Here is a 25,317-nt window from a genome sequence, read left to right on the forward strand (position 1 = left end):
CTAACAATGTCATTTACTATATCATTAATATAATTGAGAAACAGAAAGGGTCCCAAAACTGATCCCTGAAGGACACATGCACTCGTTTTTTTTTTTATATAGATTAGACCTTTGGTTTCCCCGTTTGAATGGTTTTGCACTAGTAATTATGGAGCCCTTTATAGCTTGTTGTTCGGTGTGAGCCAATGCTCCGTGTTGAAGGCCGTACATTGACATATAATGGTTTACTTTTATAAATTATTATTTGGATGGAGAGTTGTCTCATTGGCACTCATACCACATCTTCATTTATCTATGTATACTTCATAAAATTGACGAAAAGCCTTCTGAGACAACATTTTTTGATGATCTGAAAGATAACTTTCTTTCCAAGATAAGAGCTGATAATTTAAACCAGATTGTTTAAGTTGAAATAAAAGTTATTTATGCCAACCTTTATCAAAAGCTCTGGATATAACGCAAAATGCAAACATTGCATCCCTCCCACTATCCATTTAACTAAAAGGTTTATGGTATATTTCAACTAACTGAACAGTAGATTCACCAGGCTGGAATCCAGATTGAAATTTGACAAAATAGATATAAGAAGAAGTGGTATGAGTGCCAATGAGTCAACTCTTTATCTAAGTCACAATTTGTCAAAGTACTTTAACACGAAGCCTTAGCTCAGACAGAACAGCAAGATATAAAGGGCCCCAAAAATGACTAGTGTAAAACCATTAAAATGGGAAAACCAACGGTCTAATCTATATAAAGACGAGAAACGAGACACACTTATGAACCACATCAACAAACGACAACTACTGAACATCAGATAAACGGTTATACATGTAACTCCTCATATAGTTATAAAAGTGAAGAAATTTCCCATAGTCTTACAAACAATACTAGAAATTGGACGATAGTTAAGAGCTGAATGTGGAGTCTTTTTCCTTTGAAAATAGGATGCACATGTGCAATTTCTCATAACAATGGCACCTTCTTAACTGAAAGAGACATACAAAATAATTGTGTTAATGGTTTAGAAATAAGGCTAGCAATCTTTATTTAAATTCAAGGACTGATTTATATTCCAAATTTCTAACTGATCTCACATTTCTTTCTCAGTGATTACAAATTTGTTTAAATGACATGGAGCAGGCTTGTTATTATCAGGTATTTCTGCTTCCGTATCAATATAAGCTATATTTGCGAAATAATTGTCAAATGGATGAATACAATTTTACTATCATCTTCTAAAAAAAGGGGGTGATTCGCCGAGTTTTTTTTAAATTTGACATGGACTTGGGACTGCACCACCATTTTCCAGGAGTACTATTATTCGGATGTCAGTTTGTACTTATAGTCATCTTTTGCCTTTCTAAATAAACTGATAGTTTCATTACGAATTTCTGGAAAAAAAATTCCAGTGATCTAGACTATTTGAAGTTTTTGAATTGTGGTGAATTCTTTTGCGATTTCTTATTTTGAATTTCTCATAAAGTTGTTCATAAATGGTTTAGCACAGTAAATTCTTCATTTTGGCAAAGTATAAGACAATTTTATCTCGGGGAAACTTATACCTATTATCAACCTTAACAAAACTGAATCCGAGGGGCATTTCTACAAATAATATTCATTCTGTGGATGCTTAAAGTCTGTTTTCTTAAAACTAAAAAAAAAAAAAAAAATGCAAACATGTAGGTGCTTATACAACTGAAAGGAACCTAGTAAGCACTGCAACAAACACACCGCTTGTGGTCAATTAAAATCTGTTCAGCATATTCTGAAAGTGTTCAATGGGCAATCGTTGTCTGCCTGTAAAGATTGACAAGTTTAATACCAGTCTGAAAAAGCCTTTTCAGGTTCGTACTTTAGGATGGTGTTAAGATCAAACTTGCCTTTCATATTAATCATATTAATTTACTGGAGATAGCTACGGACGCATTAAATCTATAAGTGTTTTTTTTTCATTATTGAACCCATTTAAATATTTTCAAATTTTGATAAAATCTGTTTAGCCATAAAACACAATGTATCTTGCAATTGAAAGGTTGGTCATCTGAAGTGTTGTTCGATTAAATGGTTCGATCGTCATCGATGAGTCTTTTTGTAGACAAAACGCACGTCTGACGTAAATACAGAATTTCAATCCTGGTATCTCTATTATGAGTTTATTTAGTATAGGTGTTGACATATTCAAAATATGTCGTTGCCTTGTTTAAGGATTTAAAAAAAAATAAAATTATCAAAAGTAAAAAGATAACAAATAGATGTATATCTAATTCAGAAACACAGGAGTGATTACATTTAATGAGGAATTCAAAGCATGGCCTTTTTTAAAATAATCAAATTAACAATACGTGTTTCTATTGAAAAGTACTTTTTCAAGTGTAGAGTCAAATAAATGAAAGGAAAACAATTACACTTACCACATGAAATACTAACATCCTGATTGTGCTGACAAACATAATTCTCCCATCCGCTAAATTTGCATGATGCAATATGACGTTCAGTACCCAGACATCGAAGGTTTTCCATCAAAATGGTAGCCGAACCACTACCAAACACAGGACTTTCATGAACAGTAATTTGTCTGAAAATAAAGCTATACTTGTCGAAAAGATCTTTAACTGAACTGAACATCGACAAATGTAAATGATTGCCTTATATATTCATGATTATGCATTTAATAAATAATCTTGTTGCAACAATTAAATGGAAAATGGAAATGGGGAATGTGTCAAAGCGACAACGACCCGACCATAGAGCAAACAACAGCCGAAGGCCACCAATGGGTCTTCAATGTAGCGAGAAACTCCCGCACCCGGAGGCGTCCTTCAACTGGCCCCTAAACAAATCTGTATACTAGTTCAGTGATAATGGACGTCATACTTAACTCCGAATTATACACAAGAAACTAAAATTAAAAAGCATACAAGACTAACAAAGGCCAGAGGCTCCTGACTTGGGACAGGCGCAAAATTGCGGTGGGGTTAAACAAACGCACAACAATACGCACAGTAAAACTCAGTTCAAAAGAAGTCCGAGTCCGATGTCAGAATATGAAACAAAAGAAAATAAACAAAATGACAATAATACATAAATAACGACAGACTATTAGCAGTTACTGACATGCCAGCTCCAGACCTCAATTAAACTGATTGAAAGATTATGTCTCCATCATATGAATATCAGGCACAATCCCTCCTGTTAGGGGTTTAGTATTATACCATCATGAAATATATGAGAATAACATAACCCGTGTCATGCCAACAACTGGTTTTAGAATAAATGTGTTCAACTCCGATGCAAAGACCATATAGTACGTGAATTAATATTTAAGCCAAAATATGCAATCTTTAATGACCTGACAACAGTATCGTAACTATATCCCTTCTTAATAAGTCTGTTAACAAGTTTTATTAGCTTTTGAGGTGAATACTGACATTTTTGTGCTTTGTAAAGAATAATACCATAAAAGATTGGATGTGAAGTACCTGAACGTATAAGATGTCTGCATGTTGAGTTATATTTACGAATGATTTCCTTATACCGATGATAAAATTTAGTAAATGTTTTGACTAGTTTGTGATATCGAAAACCCTGGTGTAATAATTTTTCAGTAATACATAAATTTCTCTCTCTAAAATCTAATACGTTGTAACATACACTAGCGAATCGTACAAATTGAGATATATAAACACCATAAGATGAATGCTCAGTTTTGAGTCAAATTGGATACATATCCATTCTTGATAAACTTATAATTGAATATAACATTTTAAGCTTAGAAAAACTTATACCTGGTTACAAAATAACAGATGAAAAGTATTATGAAATAATTGTTTTATAACAATAGTTTTATAAGGTATAATTAAAGCAAACTATCAAATTAAAAAGACAAAGAATAAATTTCTGTATAGAGTAAACCACCACAAAGCAAAAAAAAAAGGAAAATTTGTCGAGATTCAGGTTAAAGGTCACTGGGCGTTGGCTTCACCTTCTTGATCTTCATAAAATTAAGTACAGAATAAGCTAACATTTAGCATCACAGGATATCAATAGGCATTTTATGAGTATTGAAACATCAGGCTCCCGAAACTTTTTTTTTCTGATAGTAATGCGCACTTTAAGGCTTCTAAACATATAAAAAAGGGAAATTTTCAGAAACATCCTTTTAATGATACTCATATCTATGCCTAACCTTATAATAAACCTGAATTTAAAGATATGAATAGAAGGTTCAATGTCATTTTAAAAAAATCATCGTCAGTGTTCTGCAATTGATGCCAATTTGAATATCCCACTAGCACTTTGAGCCCAGCGTACATATTGAAGACAAACAGTTTTTTCAGTTTCTCTAAATATCATTTGAATTCACATATCAAATTAAGCATGACCATTGAAAAAACCTGGAGGTCCTTGTAGTACATCCGGACCTTTTTAGTTGGTTTTCGTTGATTATTTATAGAAATGTGACACTTGAAATTCCTCTTGCATATCGAAACTACAATGTTTTAGAAATATCCCTTTGAATTTAAAAAAGCTTTGAATGTTGACAATTATGGTCTTCCATAGTAAAAAGTTAGATATTTTGTACGCGTTATGTATTGTCAATGTTGTCACCTTTCATACGATACTGATTGGTTGCATTGATCAGCAAAGCTCCTAATTTTTGTAAAAATCATAAACGGAAAACAAAGATAACACACAATGAACAACGAAAACAAATCACCTACAATATCCTTACTTTGAAAAATTACATAAAGAATGTGGCATGGTTACGGGTAAACGTGTTTGTGGACACTCTACCCCGTACCCTTTGACAATGGTGTTACCTCACAACAAAAAAAACAACTGAAATCACTTGACATCAGATTGTGACGAAGCTCAAAAATATTAACTAAGACAAAGACAAAAGACACACAATTCCCATCTAAATAAACTCACAGTTTCTTCAAGCTAAGTTAAAATCAAGCATTGAATATTCCATTTTTTTCAACATTGATTATCACTCTGTACAAATTCAACGAATGTTATGTAAAAAAGCCCATTTAAGGTGCGATTGTGTTGCAAATTTAGCCATACTAATATACATACTGCGTTTCATAACCTAGCATCCTGCAAATTACATGTGCATCGTTTAAAGTAAATCCAAAACCACATAGTGTGCCCCATTGACCTTCATGATAAACTTCAACTCTTCCTTCGTATGGCTGTTTACCATTTACTAGACGTACACCAGTTTCTATAAAATCAATAAATTACATCTGCACTTTAAATTGCATATATTACTGTGACAACACTAGAGGGTCTATATGCATATGTATAAAAAGCTGAAGAATGTGTGGCACTGGAACAAATATCAACTTTGAACACAGGAAAAATATGCAAACAGCAATGATGAAGTTAAATCCAGAAAAGTGCAGCAAGCGCTCCAATAGAGGCGGTATGTTAAGAGCCATTATTTGGTCCTTACACAAGTATCAAATATGCAAGACTTGCATTGAAGACCTGTTGGTGACCTTCTGCTGTTGTCCTTTCTATTGTCGGGTTGTTGTCTTTTTGGCACATTCCCCATTTCCATTCTCAATTTTATTTCAAATGTTATTTTGTTGATAAATGAAAAGGTCAATATAATTTGGTACCTTCTTGTGCTGAAATTTCACTTGCGGTGTGACTATTGTCCGGCAATTTGCAATGTTGACCTTAGATTGATTTCGCTATTTACTTTTGGATCTTTTGATCATATAGGTCCTTACATTTGTAGGTATTTTTTTTTATATTAGACTCACATATATTGTGTCCCCGACACCGCGGTAAAGTAATGGTTTATGTCAATTCGGCCGAAACACATCAATAAGCGGCGACAGGAGGGTTGGTCATCCCGAATATCCTCAAAAATTAATCATTCTTTCTCTGACCCCGAAAAATCAATCATTCATTCTCGAGTCCAAATAAGTCCATACCCTGTCTTTCCGCAAAACAAAGTCAAAATAAGGGTACTTCAACTCTTTCAGTCTTGTTAGAACCATTATATTTGACAATAGAAAATCCAAGATATGCGATATCGAACAATGACACAAAATCAGTACATACACAGCCAAAAACAAACAAAAAGCAAATAAACAGCGCTTTTATTGCTGTTCTTCAACTCAAAGTCACAGTGAATATAGTGAGAGTAATGTGACTTTGACCATTTAGACAGGCGTTATAGGAGTTGATCATCTTTTATTATATATAAGTATTGAGACAATAAAATGTTTAATTCATGTGACAAAATGCCTCTTACTGGGAAAAAGTGTTTGCCATCATGTGTAGGTGACCATACTATTTCGTCATTTTGATTTTATCAATTTCATGATTTTTATCGTTTGTTCGAATGCTGTGCTATTACACCTCTTTTCCATGATAATGAATATATAAGCGCTCACACAAATGATTAACCCCGCATAATTCTTAATGTACCTGTCCTAAAGTCAGAAACACATGATGTATATTTTCGTTTTTCGATGTCTGTCAAATCTGTGTTTCATTAATTATTTTGTAATACTACAGTCATCAGGTGTTTTCTTGTTTGTATTATTTCGGTGTTTTAATTGGTGAATATACGGGGTTTGCTCATTGTCAAAAAACATGCGATGATGCTTAGTTGCCTAAACGTACGACATATGGTTTTTGGATCGTAGTTCTGACATAAGTAATCATATAACATAATTTGTTCACACAATATGTATAAAAGCTTTGAAAAAGTGCAAGTGGTCCAGAGTTTTAAACCTTTGTTGCATTAAAATTTTGAAACAAACCTACCACATGTAAGGCTGACATACATGGACGTCGAACATACATTTTCCCGCCATCCTGGGAAAGAACATGCAGCTAGATCGTCTTCGATCCCAAAGCAATTTAGTTGGCTCATCCAAATGTTTGGAACACTATTTGTTATCAAATGTTTTGCTACATTCGGATTTCTAAAATATATATGAAAGGAATGGTTTTTTTTCCTTAACAATATGTGTTCATTGCACGTTCATTGCACATCTAAAACGGATTTTAAAAGTGGTTGAGTATGAAAATAAAGGTCATAGATGATATATTGTATAAATGGTGCAGTATCTTATGAAATTTATAGGATAAGGAGATGTGTTATAATTGCAAATGACACAAATATCCACCAGGGACCAGAGTGTCGTAGATTAGTCACTAGTAGTAGTAGTGAGTAACTATATACCACCATACAGGCTTCAACGATAAGCAAATCCCATACGTAGCAAGCTATAAAAGACCCCGACATATCAATAAGTTCAACCACATACAAAACAAAATATAGCATACAGTTTCAAATGACAACCACCAACCAAACTATAGGTTCCTGTCTTGGGATATGCACATGACGTTCATTTCCAGACCCTCTTTGATGATGTTTCCGTTGTTCAACACCAAACATCCCGCTTATATGGCAATGTTCAAAATACCGCTAAAATGACAACACTACGTGGCAGGAATACAGTACAAATGAATGTAAGTACACTCAGGACAGAGACATACATAAAAAAATAATATAATAGTACATTACACAGGCAAAATTTGCTCACATGATTTTCACATAAATCTCACATGAAATTCACGTGAAAAATGTCACGTGAGATTCACCTCAAACGAACTTATACATGAAACTCACGTGAAATTCACATGAAAAATTTCACGTGAGTTTCATGTATAAGCTCAAACTGTTTTTGTAGCAAGACCCTAGTTCTTATTTCTTTTTTCTGAAAGCACATTATAACAATTATGAACTCATATCTTATCTAAACAAATTATTTTATTATAACTTTTCTTTGATTGGAAAAGGTTTATGTTTTAAATAAACAGGGAAGGGTTATAAGGAACGACAAAGGGATACATGGATTTGGTCAAGTATTTTTGATATGTGCAATTTATCTCTTTGTATTGAGATAATTTTATTTTAAGAGACGATTAGAAGAGATAAAAAAAAAAGTATAGCCTCTTTATTCTTGTCAACATAAGAAAATGCCTGTACCAAGTCAGGCATATGACAGTTGCTATCCATTCGTTTGATGTGTTTGAGCTTTTGATTTTGCCATTTGATAATGCGTTTTGAATTTTCCTCGGAGTTCAGTATTTTTGTAATTTTACTTTTTCTTACGAGCTATATTTTTGAATCCACCATGCCCCTTGTTTTCCTTGTCAGTACAATGTTAACTTCTGAAATCTAATTTGATACGCTATTTTAACTGGTAAAATTAAATGTTTTGTATGACAAGCAGTACAAGGGAGCTACTGATTAGTGGAGGCCGAACGGTTGACTATGATTGCATACATCAGCTTCATTTATACTTTCATTACTTTGGTGAATACTTGTCTCCATGTTAATTATACCACATCTCTTTTTTCTATATATGAAAAGACATACGTTGTATTATATCCAAGCATACTGCAGACTACCTTGCCATCCTTCGGATCAAAATCCTCACTGCATATTGTCCCCCATTGTTTGTTATGATATACCTCTATACGTCCAGATGAAGGATTATTTCCACCGCTTAAGCGCACTCGTGTTTCTAAAGTCGTAAAATCAAAATATATTTAATTTTTTAATACATGGAAGATAAAGTAATAAAAATCTTTCGTATGCCTTATATTAACTTTCAAGGCATACATTATTCAGACTGTACACGTGTATTGAAATACAACTATTAATTAAAAAAGGGATATCGACAAAGGATTTTTACACAAATATAAGATTAACTTCTGTAAAAATAAGTCAATCAGTAGCACCAGTTAGATAAAAACAATAAATAAAAGAAAAATCATAAAAGTAATACAATTCGCGTGTAGATAACGAATTAATTATGTGTTATTATTGGTAACGTGAAATTAGTAATAAAAAACTACTCATTTATAAACGTTTACGCTTCTGCACCTTGTCAATGCTTACAGTTCAGCTAGCACGAGGTCATTTTGACCTAGACGATTTATGGTGTGTTTGCGATAAATCCATTGAATTTGTACTTTTGGATATCTTGGATAAATTATGTTTTATAAGCTGTAATTGGCTTAGAACCAGCTTTCAATTACCGGAAGTTCTCTCAAATCGGTACTTTATGTCTTTATGTTTTAGTAAGTTATTAGTATTTTTATCGATCTAATGAATCAGACTATTTGTTTGTGTGCTATTACACCACTGTCCAAGTTTATGGGATGATTTGACACACGCAAATGTACATGTGTTTAGCCCCGCCACATACAGTCCAATTCAGTAGCCTGTAATACATTGATTGTCGTTTGTCAATTTACTGCATTTTCTTTTTTGATTTTGTTTTGTTACTTGTTTGGTACATAATTAAAACGGTTCGTTTTCTCGTGTGAAATTCACGTATTTATATGTTAAGGCTCTTTGTCTAACTTGACATGCGGTATGAGTTCGATTATTGTTGTAGGCCGTAATTAGGTGACCTGTTTTTGCTATCATCTACGTTATGTAGGGGATAGTTTTCTTTTTGGCAATCACATCACATCTATTTTTAATTTTCTTTCAAATGACTCCTTGTAATAATAGATACATTTCATAAACTGATAGTTCATGTTTGCATCTAAACAAAAATACTTTTAAAAAATGTCAAAGATTTTGAAACAGGAACAAAGACATTATATCTTATTATTTGACGTATTCAGTTATGTGCTGTAAAAGATTTGAACATTGCAATACTAGTTAAGAAATTAATTGTCTTCAATGTTACAACGTACGTACTCAAATTAAAATTATCCTCAGTAACACAACATAAATAAACAACCCAAATAGTGTTGCTCCTCAAACAAAATGAAAATTGCGTTCAATAACTTGAAATTACGACTTTATATCCTTAATATATATATTTTACACAAAACAAATGTATATCAAGTACATGAATAGAAATACTTTCTAAATACCTTAGATATATTTTTAAAAGTAAATTAAAATCCTCATTTAAAAAGTAGGTAACACAAAAGAATTAACTGGTCAACTTACTACAAATAACACCAATGTCTCCTTGGCTTACACATGTTCCAATTTGCCAGTGAGATGCGGAACAAGAACCAATGTCTATTTCACCACCTGTGCATGTTACCTTTGCTAGATGACTTCTGTTTGACGAACCAAAGCAGGAATCGCAAACTTCAGGATATCTTTAATATTTAACAATTATGAATTTAACATATTTAAAAAAAAATTAAAAAAAACACTTTCAAAATTTTATATCGATGTATCCAATGATTAGAAAATAAGTACTAAAACATAAACTGATTATGTTCTAATGAATAACGTATTATATTTCTGTTTTCTCTATAAACGCATTGAAAAAAAAGACTTTTGTGTCCCTAAACGGCTTTTTAAAAGATTAATGAGTCAAAATACAGTTGTGTTTCCGGTAATAATAAATAGGGAGGAAAACATTGAAAAATGCAACAGAAATAATATTGAGAATGGAAATGGAAAATGTGCCAAAGAGACAACAACCCGACCAAAGAGCAGATCAAATTGAACTTCCATATAAAGTTTCGAAAATATAAAAGAAACAAGAGGTTTTGTATATTAATACTTTCAGTTTCAATATATCAGCGTAGATGTGATGTTGAATAAGTATATATTAAGTTGTCAATGTTTAATTTAGAAATGTGCCATCGATTCCCTTTAAAAAAACATAATAATTAAAAGACATAAACAGTTTTCATTAGATAATGTCGACATATGAGAACTTAGGTATAAGACGGATATAATTTTTAACTGTGTTGATGATATTTTGATTAAGATTATAACACAATGTTGACTGCTGTACCCCTATTTTTGACATTTTTGCCTATGATGTCTGTTTGATTTGTTCACACATCGTTGAAAATATAATGGAACTGTATGCGACTGTCATACAAGTGAGAGGATTAGGTAGCTATATAACCAGGTTTCATCCACCATTTTCTACATAAGTAAATGCCTGTACCAAGTCAGGAATTTGACTGTTGTTATCCATTCGTTTGGTGTGATTGAGCTTTTTATTTTGCCATTTGCTTATGGACCGTATAGAATATTCATCGGAATTCGGTATTTTTGTTTTTTACTTTTATATTCAAAATAACAAGAGTGCACACGCTGAAATGTCTCGCCTTCTATACTAATCATTGATATTATGTAGAAAGTCCTAAGTATAAAGCTTTATTACAACTGTCTCATAAACTTAACATTAACCAAGATAACTAAACAAAGACCAATGAACCATGAAAATGAGGTCAAGGTCAGATGAACCATGCCAGGCAGACATGTACAGCTAACAATGCTTCTCTACAACATATATAGTTGACCTATTACTTATAGTTTAAGAAAAATAGACCAAAACACAAAAACTTAACACTGTGCAATGAACCGTGAAAATGAGGTCAGGGTCAAAAGAAAACTGCGCTACTGACATAAAGATCATAAAATATTTCCATACACCAAATATAGTTGACCTATGGCATATAGTATTAGATAAAAAGACCAAAACTCAAAAACTTAACTTTGACCACTGAACCATGAACATGAGGTCAAGGTCACATGACATCTGCCCGCTAGACATGTACACCTTACAATCATTCCATACAACAAATATAGTAGACCTATTGCATATAGTATGAAAAAAAACCAGACCAAAACACAAAAATTTAACTATAACCACTGAACCATGAAAATGAGGTCAAGGTTCCATGACATCTGACGGCTAGACATGTACACCATACAATCATTCCATATAACAAATATAGTAGACCTATTGCATATAGTACGAAAAAAACTGACCAAAACACAAAAATTAAACTATAACCACTGAACCATGAAAATGAGGTCAAGGTCAGATGACACCTGCCAGTTGGACATGTACACCTTACAGTCCTTCCATACACCGAATATACTAGTCCTATTACTTATAGTATCTGAGATATGGACTTGACCACCAAAACTTAACCTTGTTCACTGATCCATGAAATGAGGTCGATGTCAAGTGAAAACTGTCTGACAGACATGAGGACCTTGCAAGGTACGCACATATCAAATAAAGTTATCCTATTACTTATAATAAGAGAGAATTCAACATTACAAAAAATTTGAACTTTTTTTTCAAGTGGTCACTGAACCATGAAAATGAGGTCAAGGACATTGGACATGTGACTGACGGAAACTTCGTAACATGAGGCATCTATATACAAAGTATGAAGCATCCAGGTGTTCCACCTTCTAAAATATAAAGCTTTTAAGAAGTTAGCTAACACCGCCGCCGCCGCCGCCGCCGCCGTAGCCGCTGCCGCCGGATCAATATCCCTATGTCGAGCTTTCTGCAACAAAAGTTGCAGGCTCGACAAAAATGACATATTTAATAAAAGACTTTTGCATTAAGGATACATACGGATTATTGAAACCCAACAATGAACAAACAACCATTCCACCAATAACATTAAAATCCGATGCGCAAACAGCAGAAAAATCGCCATTGTGTTTAATCTCCAGTCGTCCTTCATTAGGGCTAGTCCCATTTACTAATCGTATTTCAGTAGCTAATTTATATTAAAAAAACATTATTGACGATTTATATAAATATTTATTATCACGTCGGGCCTTTTTATAGTAGATGATAATATATCATAATTAGGAAACTATCTATTATTTCTGAAAATTGGAAACGTGGAGGAGTCCTATTGGAATAATGAATAATGTCATATTACTTTGTTTCAAAAACGGATAATAATGTTAGTATTACATTGTAGGATATTTGAGTTACGACTTGTTTCTAGTTTAAGTACAGTTTTTCTAGTAGGATTCTCTTTTTATTGTTTCAGTTTGAGGAACTTTTGTCCATTATCTCTTTTAAAAAGGAAAATTATGAGCTTTAAATTGGTCTCTGAGGCATTTGTATGTATACCGCATAATGTGTTTAATTCACAGATAACATGTAATAAAATTGAGAATGGAAATATGTAAGCATGTATTAATAACATATTGTATTTAACAGATTTCAATGAAGATTGTTTTTCTCGTAAAATATTATTTCCCAGAGGAAGGATTGTATCAAAGAAGAAATTTGCTGAGTTTTATACATTTTTTACTTCTTGTTCCTTATTTGTTCATTTTCGTTGAACATGTTGAAATTTTCAAGGTATTAGTATTAGACTTGCAAGTTTGCATTTCCATGATTTATTTTCTTCAACTTGCGTTTTCATATTCGATTTACCAGGTAGAAGTTGTGTAATTATATATTTTTGAAATCGATGAGAACGTTTTTCAAGCAACATTATCTGTGAATCGTATTCTATTATCTGATAACTCGAATATTTGTGTTTTCAACGTTTAAAATGGTTATTTCATAATCTTTAAATAGAACTGTACAATGTACATATTCCTCGAGCAGATCAGTTAATCTCTTTCATATTTATATATTAATTGATAAATCAAAGAAGGATCGACTTTAGCTAATACGATGTACGTTTATGGAAGATTATATTGCTTACTGCAGATGACTTCCACGTGACTCTTGCAAGTATGTGTTCCAATCCAATCAAAAGGACAGTCACTAAATGATGTCTCGGCACCGGTACATCTTAAATTAGTTATAAAGACATTGCTGTCTCCTTTTCCAAATTTGGTTACAATCTGTGGTTGTCTGTTAAAATATTCAAAAATACAATTACTTGATTATGGGTTAAGTATTGATATCATTTATGAAAACAGAAGCTGAATTAATTTAAGTTATCGAATTTTGTTAAAACTCCATTGGAATATTATAATTTCATGGTTGTATAATTGAGAATGGAAATGTGGAACGTGTTGAAAAGACAACAACCTGACCAACGAGCAGAAAACAGCCATAATCCACCAATGGTGCTTTAACACAGCGAAAATCCCACACCCGGATATTCAGCTGGTCCCTGAACAAAAATTGTACTAGTTCAGTGAAGATGGGCGTCATATTAAACTCCAAAACGTGTAAATGAATTAAAATTAAGAAATATACAAGATTAACAAAAAAAAACAAACCCAGAGGCTCCTGACTTTGGACAGGCGCAACAATGCGGCGGGGTTAAACATGTTTTGTGAGATTTCAACTCTTTCCTTATACATAGCCAATGTAGAATTAACAAACTAACAGCAATACGCACAGGTAAACTCAGTTTGAATGAAGTCCGAGTCTGATGTCAGAAAAGGTAACAAAAGAAACTTAGCAAAATGATAATGAGACATCAATAACAAAGGACTACTAGCAATTACTGACATGCTATATCCAGAACTCAATTTCACTGATGGAAAGATTATTACTTCATCATATGAAAATTAGGCCCAACCCCTCCCTTTAGCGGTTTAGTATCATACCATCATAAAATATATCATGCCAACAACTGTTTTAAAGATAAATATGTTTATTTCCAATACAAAGACTGTATTATTTAATCAATACTAATACCAATATATATCAACTTATATGACTTTGAAAACAGTATCGTAACTATATCCCTTCTGCATAAGTCTGTTCAAAGGTTTGGTTAGTTTTTAATATACCTTGCCTTCAAACAAGGATTTTGAATGCCATGAGTTACAATAGACTATTTTCACATTACCGGATTTTACTCCGGATTATGTAATTTGTCGACTGGAAACCTTGGACATCATGGTACTCTGTCCAGTAAGAGCAACCAAAATAAGTAATATCCAACATATAATCGGTGTAATTTGAGAGGAAAGGTTTCTGTTTTCCGGTAATTTTGTAGTGATCAAAAATATTAAGCAGATAATTTATCCCAAAAATTGTACCGATTAAAAGCTTAGTTTTACTTCTTCAGCCTGCTCTTACCTGACTTGGTTCCATAATGTCCAAGGTAAACAGTCGAAAATTTATATAATCCGAGGTCAAAAGTCGGAAATATGAAAAACGTTTATTTGAATTGGTAAATACTAATAAAAAGTTATCAATTACGTGTTTGAACTTTCTATACTTACGAAATGTTGTATCCGAAAGTTCTACATATTACACGAGCATCATCTAAGTCAAAACTGTCAGAACAAATGGAGCCCCACTCATCATTAAAACGAACCTCAATTGTGCCTTCGGTTAATGATGTACCACCGGATAGACGAATTGGAATGTCTATTAAGTAAACAGAAAAAAACATGATTTTGTTTTTCATTTCAGTTCCAAATCGGAAACGTCTGTTTCGACCTGCAGAATTATGACATATTTTTGACAAATGACAATTATCTGTGGAGACAGAATGGTCAATGCACTAAGAAAATTAGTTGCCACGATGTTATGCTTTTTCATGCTTTTTGCCTTTCATTCATATCCATATGTTTATTTAAACCTTTACTTTTGATAATTGGTTTAGTATTGGTTAAAACGATATTAAGTATTGAACTTTTGATAAAGCCATGATCGCCATTAAATATACGCATTAAGAACACATTTAAAATATATTTACGGCATGCAACACCTGCATTCTGTCCATGGGCACAACTGCTTTTTCCCCAACCTCGGAAACTGCAGTCTGATAAATCCGTCTCTGTCCCAAAACACAGAAGGTCATCCATGATAACTGGATAAGATCCCTGTCCAAAATGAGCACCAGTATAGACTTTAACATTTCTGGAAGGAAATGTTTGAATAATATGTTATTGCATCTTATATATGTAGGTGACATGAACTAATTTTCATTTAAAAATTTGATAATTTTGAATTAGCATTAGATATTTTACTATTCATTATTTAAATATACATGATATTTTAAAAATTTAATGGTCAACAGACCATTTCCAAACTACATAGTTATGTTATTCCTGGCAAATCAAGATTCAAAGTGATTGCAAATGAGAACTAGTCAAATATTATCTGGCTGTTAAATGCTTATGTCCCTGTAAAAGTTAAGCGAATGATAACAAATGAACATGAAAACTCAAAAGTCAAATATAAACTAACAACGTTATGACAAAAAAAAAAAAACAGACAAAACACAACACAGAAAATCAATGGTTAAGCAACACGAACCCAACCAAAGATTGGAGGTGATCTCAGGTGCTCCGGGTTTGTTTCTGCTCAATCTAATAACGTATTTCGAGATTTGAACATCGAGTAAATACTCAAAATGTCTATTGTCTTAATTAATGCCAATAATCCCGTTGAGACAAAGACCTTGATTCAATATGTTTTACCCTTTCAATGATAGTTCATATCACAGCATGAGTGCGTTCTGCTTGGTTTAAAATATCCACATGGACGAAATGACCATGAGAATAGGAATCGTCCCAATTCTTGTACTAATAAACTACAGGCTTTTAATGTTGCTACGCTTAATACATTTTACTATTATTTTTATAGTTAATATGTTTATATTGTTTCTTCATCATTATTAGGTCTTTCAACCTTTCTGTTGAAAGACCTATTGTATTTGTTCTGATTATTATTATTAGGTCTTTCAACCTTTCAGGTGAAAGACCTATTGTATTTGTTCTGATTATTATTAGGTCTTTCCACTTTTCTGTGGAAAGACCTATTGTTTTTCTTCTGATTATTTTTTTTTTTTTTTTTTTTTTCTTCCGCCTAATTTTGTTCTTGCGATAAACATTTGTTTCGCAATATGTCGCTTAGATATTTGGTATATGATATCGAACAGTTTATGCGCTTTTGAAATTTACCCTGCGTAAACGAATACTTTTCTTTGTAGGAGTTATCTCCCCAAACACTGTTTTCCTTGTTAGCGCATCTCCTTCGCAACCGTAAAAGATTATGACAAATTTATTTTACAAAATTGCTCGTTATATCCTTCGCATGATTTGTCCTATTTTGACCGAAGCGATATGACCGCTCCATATGAGAGTTATTTCCCCTTATGCATCTGATATAAGTGATATGAATTTCTATCTTATAAATCATAAGTGATAGAGACCTAGGATTTTTTGATTTGAGGTCCTTGGTCCCAAAAAATGAAAATTAGGTCAAGGTCAAAGGTCAAGGTCATATTCTAATATTTGAATTTGGCTTATTTTCACTTATATCCAAAGACTGTATAAGATATCAACAAATTATTTTTACTAAATTGTTAGTTGCGACATGTCGTAAGATGTAAATTTTGATTGCAAGCGTACGTTGAATGTAAAAGGGAGTTTTCTCCCCTCTTGTATTTAAAAATACGCGTTTGGTGATATAACTCATTAACTAAATATAATAAAGACCTATGGTCTTTTGATTTGAGGTCCTTGGTTTATGACCTTGAAATTGATCTCAAGGTCATAGCTTAATTTGACGTTCTAGATTTTGACCTTTGCTTTTATTCTATATGTATACATGATAAAGATATACAACTTTTAGAAAAAGGTATCAAACCATTTAACCTTGTAAAAAACAACCGGAAGTGACCTTTTGTAAACCGGAAATAGCAAATTTTTTGTACTTTATTAATATAAAAGTATATAGAACCAGATATTTTTGGAATCAGTGTCAAGTAAATATTCAAATATAATCGGAAGTAACATTTTTCAAACCGGAAGTAACAAATTATCTCCCTTATTTAAAAAAAAATGTATGGAAACAATATATTTTTGGAATCAGCTTACCAGGAGCTATCATTTGACGATTGAAATGACATTTTAAACTTAGTTTCACAACTTTTCATATCAAAATACATTGTTTTGATGGAAAGACCTTCAATTGTTCTCTGAACAATTGGTTTTTAATTATTATTATTATTATTATTATTATTTTTTTTTTTTTTTTTCTTCCGCCAACTTTTTTTTCCTTCGCTGTTTTTTTGTTTCACAAGATACCGCTTAGATATTTGGTATATGATATCGAACAGTTAATGCGCTTCTGAAACTGACACCGCGTAACAAAAACCTTTACCATGTAAGAGTTATCTCCCCAAACACTGTTTTTCTTGTGGCCACTACTACTTCGCAACCGTATAAGAAACCGACAAATTTATTTTTCCAAATTGCTCGTTATATCCTTAGGATGTTCTGTTTCATTTCAACGGAAGCTATCCGGAGACTCCATATGAGAGTTATCCCCCCTTTTATATATGATATCAGTGATATGCATTTCTAACTGGTAAACTATAAGTGATAGAGACCTAGGGTCTTTTGATTTAAGATCCTTGGTCCATAAAAATGAAAATTAGGTCAAGGTCAAAGGTCAAGGTCAAATTCTTAATTTTGATTTTGGCTTATTTTCACCTTTTTTCATTAACCTTATAAGATATCGACAATTTTTTTTTACTAAATTGTTAGTTGCGACATGTCGTTACTTATAAATTTTGGTTGCGAGGGTGCGTAAACAATAAAAGGGAGTTTTCGCCCCTCTTATATTAAGAATTATGCGTAAAGTGATTTTACTCATGAACCATACATATTAAGGAACTAGTGTCTTTTTATTTGAGATGTTTAGTCTATGACCTTGAAATTGAGGTCAAGGTCATAGGTTAATTGGACGTTCTAGATTTTGACCTTTGCTTAAAATTCATATTTATACATCATTAAGCCATAAGAACTGACATTTTCAACTGAATTTTAATATTTTCATATCTAAATAGATCCTTATTGGTTGAAAGACCTTCAATTGTTCTTTGAACAATTGGTTTTTAATTATTATTATTATTATTATTATTTTTTTTTTTTTTTTTCTTCTGCCAACTTTTTTTTCCTTCGCTGTTTTTTTGTTTCACAAGATGTCGCTTAGATATTTGATATATGATATCAAACAGTTAATGCGCTTCTGAAACTGACACCGTGTAACAAAAACCTTTACCTTGTAAGAGTTATCTCCCCAAACACTGTTTTTCTTGTGGCCACTACTACTTCGCAACCGTATAAGAAACCGACAAATTTATTTTTCCAAATTGCTCGTTATATCCTTAGGATGTTCTGTTTCATTTCAACGGAAGCTATCCGGAGACTCCATATGAGAGTTATCCCCCCTTTTATATATGATATCAGTGATATGCATTTCTAACTGGTAAACTATAAGTGATAGAGACCTAGGGTCTTTTGATTTAAAATCCTTGGTCCAAAAAAATGAAAATTAGGTCAAGGTCAAAGGTCAAGGTCAAATTCTTAATTTTGATTTTGGCTTATTTTCACCTTTTTTCATTAACCTTATAAGATATCGACAATTTTTTTTTACTAAATTGTTAGTTGCGACATGCCGTAACTTATAAATTTTGGTTGTGAGGTGCGTAAACAATAAAAGGGAGATTTCGCCCCTCTTATATTAAGAATTATGCGTAAAGTGATTTTACTCATGAACCATACATATTAAGGAACTAGGGTCTTTTTATTTGAGATGTTTAGTCTATGACCTTGAAATTGAGGTCAACGTCATAGGTTAATTGGACGTTCTAGATTTTGACCTTTGCTTAAAATTCATATTTATACATCATTAAGCCATAGGAACTGACATTTTCAACTGAATTTTAATATTTTCATATCTAAATAGATCCTTATTGGTTGAAAGACCTTCAATTGTTCTTTGAACAATTGGTTTTTAATTATTTCTATTATTATTTCTACTACTATTATTATTAATAATTTTATTGTTTTAATTATAATTAAGAAGTAAAGGATATCCCGGTGTGTATATTTGATTGTTTTCTCTGTTGAATGTAAAACTGATATTCAGATGCATTTTGCTGATAAAAAGAACCCATCGTTAAGCAGGGTGCAAATTTGCTGTAACAATTTCCCAAGTTGACAGCTTTTAACTCAGTATCCCTCATGTAAGTTTACCTTATTGTTAAAGGAAGCACTATTTGGTAAGCTATTACTTCTTAATAATATATTAATATTTATAGTATAATTCATTCCAGAATATTTTGTTAAATCATTGGAAATACACATATATATCTTTCTTATTTATTGTTATCTATATATATAAATATTGTCTTAGTGTACCGGAATCAACTCCGATATCGATGGGATCCATTTGATTTGGGTACAGTTCTGCTTTTGCAACATATGTGCTATCGGATAAAGATTAGATGTGCCATACTTACAAAATATCAAAACCTAGCACTTCACATATAACTTTTCCTTCCCAGACGTCAAATCTATCATCACAAATTGTTCCCCAATTACCGCCATGGTAAATTTCTACCCTTCCTTGTGCATCGTTTTTTCCATTTACAAGTCTTATCTTGGCACCTAAAGGAAAAATGCAAGCAGTTTATGGTATAAATGTATAACAAATATCGTGCGTGACAAACGTAGAAGAATAATTAAATAATAATTAAAAAAATGTATTATGTATTCACTGCTGTTACCATTTCAAATGGTAAGGTGATTTATCTGTCTATCTGCCATTCTTTCATCATTCTTTCATTTACCTGGATAATGGACTTCTAAAGGGATTAAGTTTCAAACACGTCTTAAAATAACAGACCGTAACAGCTGGTCAAATCCCAATTGAGTAAAATATTTAATTTGTAATATAATCCCGTTTTTTATTTGAAGTCGCCATCTTAAATCGGGCCACTGGTACAGACAGATTTTATTGCCATTCTTAATATTGATTGATTTTTTTTTTACTTATTTTAGTATCAACATAAATTGCCATACATTTGTTTACACTGGCCAATCTTATGAAAATTCCAACTCAAACGAGCTTTTACGTAAAAGTTATCTGAACTTATTTCACATGAGTTTCACGTGAATTTCATGTCAAACTCCCATGAATTTCAAGTTAAAATATTTTCAAAATAAAATTATTCTATTTATGTCTCTAAATAACCAAATTAAATTAAAATCATGAAACATACCATTTTTGTTTTTGGAAAGATCACGTGAAAATAAAATTCTAAAATTCATGTGATCTCAATTTACCTGGATGGCATTTTTGCGTCAGTTTCATGTATAAGGTGAATTTTACATGGAATTGTTCACGTGAATTTCACGTCAGCAAAGTTTGTCTATGAATATGTTAATCATTTTTATACGTATGAATACGGCGATACCTTCGTAATATTTGTCGCAGAGTTTTATATAGACTTCAGTATGCAACGTTATAAGGCTGATACCTTTGATGAGTGTGCAATCGCAGAAGTTTTGGTAATTTCATGTAATATTTGCTTCAATGGTGATTTTCCAAATTGAGCATGAACTAGAAGATATCGAATTTTTAATAGACCTTTTAATTTGGTAACTTGATTTGTTTTTGTACATATATTTTATTGTCTGTGTCATATTGATTTTTCCATCATGTAATTAAAACTGTCTTATCTTTTGTTGATAATTCATTTGTGTAAAGAATAATATGAAAAATGTTGTATGTGGTTTTTTCATTATCATTATTTTTTTCTAAACGTTTTGCTTTGAGCTTTTTGGGTAATAATTTACCTCTTTTTCTAGTCGAGTAGAAAAAGAACTTATGAAGTCATGAGCCTATGTTATTGACGTTGCTTAGGAAAACAGTGCTCAACATATAACCAATAATGGTCTTTTAAACGCTATGATTTATATCTTGGCTACATCGCATATCAATGCTGAAGCCCTTTAAGGAGAGAGTAGCTTATAAAAACCCCTTTGATTGAAATACCATCGAAAATTCATATTTATCTTAAATTTACTAATATTGTTGACTTGGGCTCTTTAAAACTAATGTATTTTTATAATCATTATCTTCATATCGTTTTACGTAAGGTATGGAGTCTTGGTAGGAATGATCTTTGATAGTAACACTATAATACCGATTAACCTCGTTCTTAATAATAATGGTACAAATTGGGATATATCCTTCCTGCTTAAAGTGTTTGGATTGAAAAAGAGATGTCTTGATGTATTGCCTTTCGTCTAAAGATTACAATATGACATTAAGTTTTGCCATCTTATATGCTTACTTAAGTCTATATGACAATCCAAGACAAATCGTACGAAGGTATCGGCATATTCATACGTATAAAAATGATTTATATATTCATAGGCAAACTTTGCTGACGTGAAACTCACGTGAACAATTCCATGTAAAATTCACCTTATACGAGCGTATACATGAAACTGACGCGAAAAACATCCACGTAAATTGAGATTCACGTGAATCTTACGTGAAATTTTACAAGTTGATTTCACGTGATCTTTCCAAAAAACAAAATAGTATATTTCATGATTTTAATTTGATTTGGTTATTCAGAGATATTAATAAGATAATTTTATTTAAAAAATGTTTTTACTTGAAATTCATGCGGGTTTGACATGAAATTCACGTGAAACTCATGTGAAATAAGTTCAGATAACTTTGACGTAAAAGCTCGTTTGGGTAAATAGTTTCATAAGATTGACCTGAGTGTAACGAAATGTATGGCATAAAACTTTTTAGAGCATCTTTATCAGTATAAACGACTGAAATTAATAATTGGCAATAGTTCCACGAAACCTTTTTCAAGGTAATAACAAATTTGCTATCATTAATCTAATCTGGTGATTCATTTTTTAACTCCATTTTTATATGTTTAAACCAGATGCGAAAATAAACCCAACCGGAAGATTTGATTAAATGCATGTAATCAACGAAACCATTAACTCTCACAAAAAAGAAACGTGTTACATCTGAATAGTGAAAGATGTTTTCATATTAATAATAATCTAATATCATTTTACGTTTGATCCGTGAGTCGTGTAATCAATGTTTATCAAAGTGTCTTTTCAAAATGAATTAAATTAGAATGTTTGAATAATTCTGTATTTTTGTATACGACTGACTTTTTCGAGTTGACAATTTCTGACAACAGACCTTGATAACACTTGCAACTGTTCAAAATATATTTCTTTACAGATTTACTGTCTACCAGACATCCTGGCATGTTGTTTTGCCTAAATATCCGCTTTTATGACAGATATTTCAAAAGAAGCATGTACAAAAACCAAATGACTGTACCAGTGTTGTTTTTATGTTACTATTGAATACAATTCTGCCAATGGTTTACGCATGATCTTGACACTTTGGTGTCGTTATAATAATTATCAAAGGTACCAGGATTATAATGTAGTACGCCAGACGCGCGTTTCGTCTACATAAGACTCACCAGTGAAGCTCATATCAAAATATTTATAAAGCCAAACAAGGTCAAAGTTGAAGAGCATTGAGGATCCAAAATTCCAAAAAGTTGTGTATAAAATATATGTTATAGTGATGAATACAGTCCCTTTTGTCGGTTTAGTTCCTCTCAGTATGTTTTACATAAAGCAACTAACTCTATATGTTTGACTGGTTTTTAAGAACTAAATTAGAATAATATGCTTACTCTTCGAATAAGATGCATATTACGGTCAGTTTTTAATCAATTTTGTGTAGCTTCATCTGTAGTTTTCTGTTGAGTGTTTAACAAAACTTTATTTATCATTTTGTAAATTTTGATTAGAAATTGCTTGCCCTTTGTCTCCCTTGGTACTTCTTTTTCTTTTGTCTCCATAAAATTAGAATAAATACAATGTAATTAATGAAATGAAACAGTGTTAACGTGTTCTAATGTGCAACATGAATGTATGCATTGATAAGAATTTATGCAAAATAAGAATATGAAAATAAACGGTACCAAACAAAGCTATTGTGTCACTATCAGAACAATCCGAATGAAACACATATTCCAGAAGTGAAAGTGGGATTATTCCACCAGATCAAGATCGTTTTACTTGATTTATACTTCTTCTGTCCTATGTTTTGCATAGATTGATAGCCCTGTTGACTTTGCTTTTGATATCTGTTTTTCATCTTGGTACATTACTCTCACTCACCACAAGACACACCAACATCATTTGAATGCGAACAAACACTTGTCCTCCATCCACTGAAATTACAGTCTCCGATATCTTTTTCATCGCCTGTACAAGCAACATTGTCCATCATAATTCTACCAGTTCCCTGACCATAAACAGAACCGCCAAACGCTTCTGTAAAACTTTCATTAAAATGAGAAATTTGTTGAATACCTTACAATTTTATCAATTAAATGTCTGAAACATGTATAGTGACACTGGATTACAGTAATATCACAACTGCAAAAGTAAGTATAGTATTAAGTCAGCAACATCAGTCTCTTCCCAATTTTTTCGTAAAAAAAACCAACAAATGCATTGCCAATCATGCTGACAATGTTGCTATAGTCTTGAAAACATGCATAGAAAATTCCTTTTTTAATACGCTTATTCTTTTTCTTAAAAACAAACTTCATTTGACTTTCCCTCTCATCCAGGGTCTGTTATTTCTATTGCGTTTGCCTGTATACAAACTATATTCAATCAAATATCACTTTGTCATTTTTTTAGCGACAATAGCCATCTGTACTGATGTAGTTATGAATGGAACTTGCAACAAGTACTTTCTTTAAAGAAAGAGAGCAAAAACGAGAATCTAATATGGAGAGGAAACAAACAGGGAAGCAAAAGTAGCAAAAAATGATATATGAATAGGTATAGAGGTTTTTAGTTCATTCATTTTTTTTAAACTAATTAGTTATTGATGCACTTATTTACCATGGAAGGATTCGATTTACGATACATACTTGTTCCATTGAACTCAATTTACTGTAACGGTTTCTTGGAGAGCATATACACAACATAATTGATGTGTATAATTACTGATGTTAAGTAATACTGTACTACATCAGTCATGTGGATGATCTTAAATTCCGTGAATCTTTCCTGATTATTTCCATAAATATATATGTATTTGATGGCCAGGATTCGTATCTTGTAACGTCAAATTGAAATTGCCTTTTGAAAAATGTATACACAGAATTAAAAACAAAATAAGCGCTAAACTCACTTATACTGTTTAATATAAACTTACGAAGTGTCATATCCAAGCATTCTACAAACAACTTTCGCATCATCGGAATCAAATGAGGTATCACAAATGGTCCCCCATTCGTTGTTGTGATACACCTCCACTCTTCCTTCAGTAGCCTTTTTGCCATTAGCAAGTCTTATTGGTGTTTCTGTTTCGAATTAAAGGGAATAAGTATCAATATTTACTACGTTATGATTCGTTGTTGTCATATACCTCGACTCTTCCTTCTGTAGCCTTTTTGCCATTATCAAGTCTTATAGGTGTTTCTGTTTCGAATAACATGGGAATAAGTTTCAATATTTACTACGTTATGATTTAACGACATAATTTATCAGCGTATTGCCTTCTTATAATCTGTCATCAACTGTTTGTGTCGTTTTTTTTCTCTACCACAGACCCTATTTTATTTACTACAACTCATGTATATTGAACATACAAACGCTATTAAAAAAAAGAATACTGCTTAATTGATACAACTGAAAACACATTAAACATTTGA

General features: G+C 32.0%; 1 protein-coding gene across 1 annotated transcript in view; it reads right to left on the reverse strand.

Moving 5' to 3' along the window:
* The window catches only part of LOC139497384 (scavenger receptor cysteine-rich domain-containing protein DMBT1-like), a 69,269-nt gene that overhangs the window by 19,899 nt on the left and 24,053 nt on the right, over positions 1-25,317 (reverse strand). Inside the window, exons 10-15 of the mRNA XM_071285596.1 lie at positions 24,819-24,966; positions 23,765-23,928; positions 20,035-20,182; positions 15,475-15,638; positions 14,996-15,143; positions 13,513-13,664 (exon numbers count right to left, since the gene is read on the reverse strand). Coding sequence (XP_071141697.1) covers positions 13,513-13,664; positions 14,996-15,143; positions 15,475-15,638; positions 20,035-20,182; positions 23,765-23,928; positions 24,819-24,966 — 924 coding nt within the window. The remainder of the gene's footprint in view (positions 1-13,512; positions 13,665-14,995; positions 15,144-15,474; positions 15,639-20,034; positions 20,183-23,764; positions 23,929-24,818; positions 24,967-25,317) is intronic.

Source organism: Mytilus edulis, chromosome 12, assembly GCF_963676685.1.
Source record: "Mytilus edulis chromosome 12, xbMytEdul2.2, whole genome shotgun sequence".
In the NCBI taxonomy this organism is placed as follows: domain Eukaryota; kingdom Metazoa; phylum Mollusca; class Bivalvia; order Mytilida; family Mytilidae; genus Mytilus; species Mytilus edulis.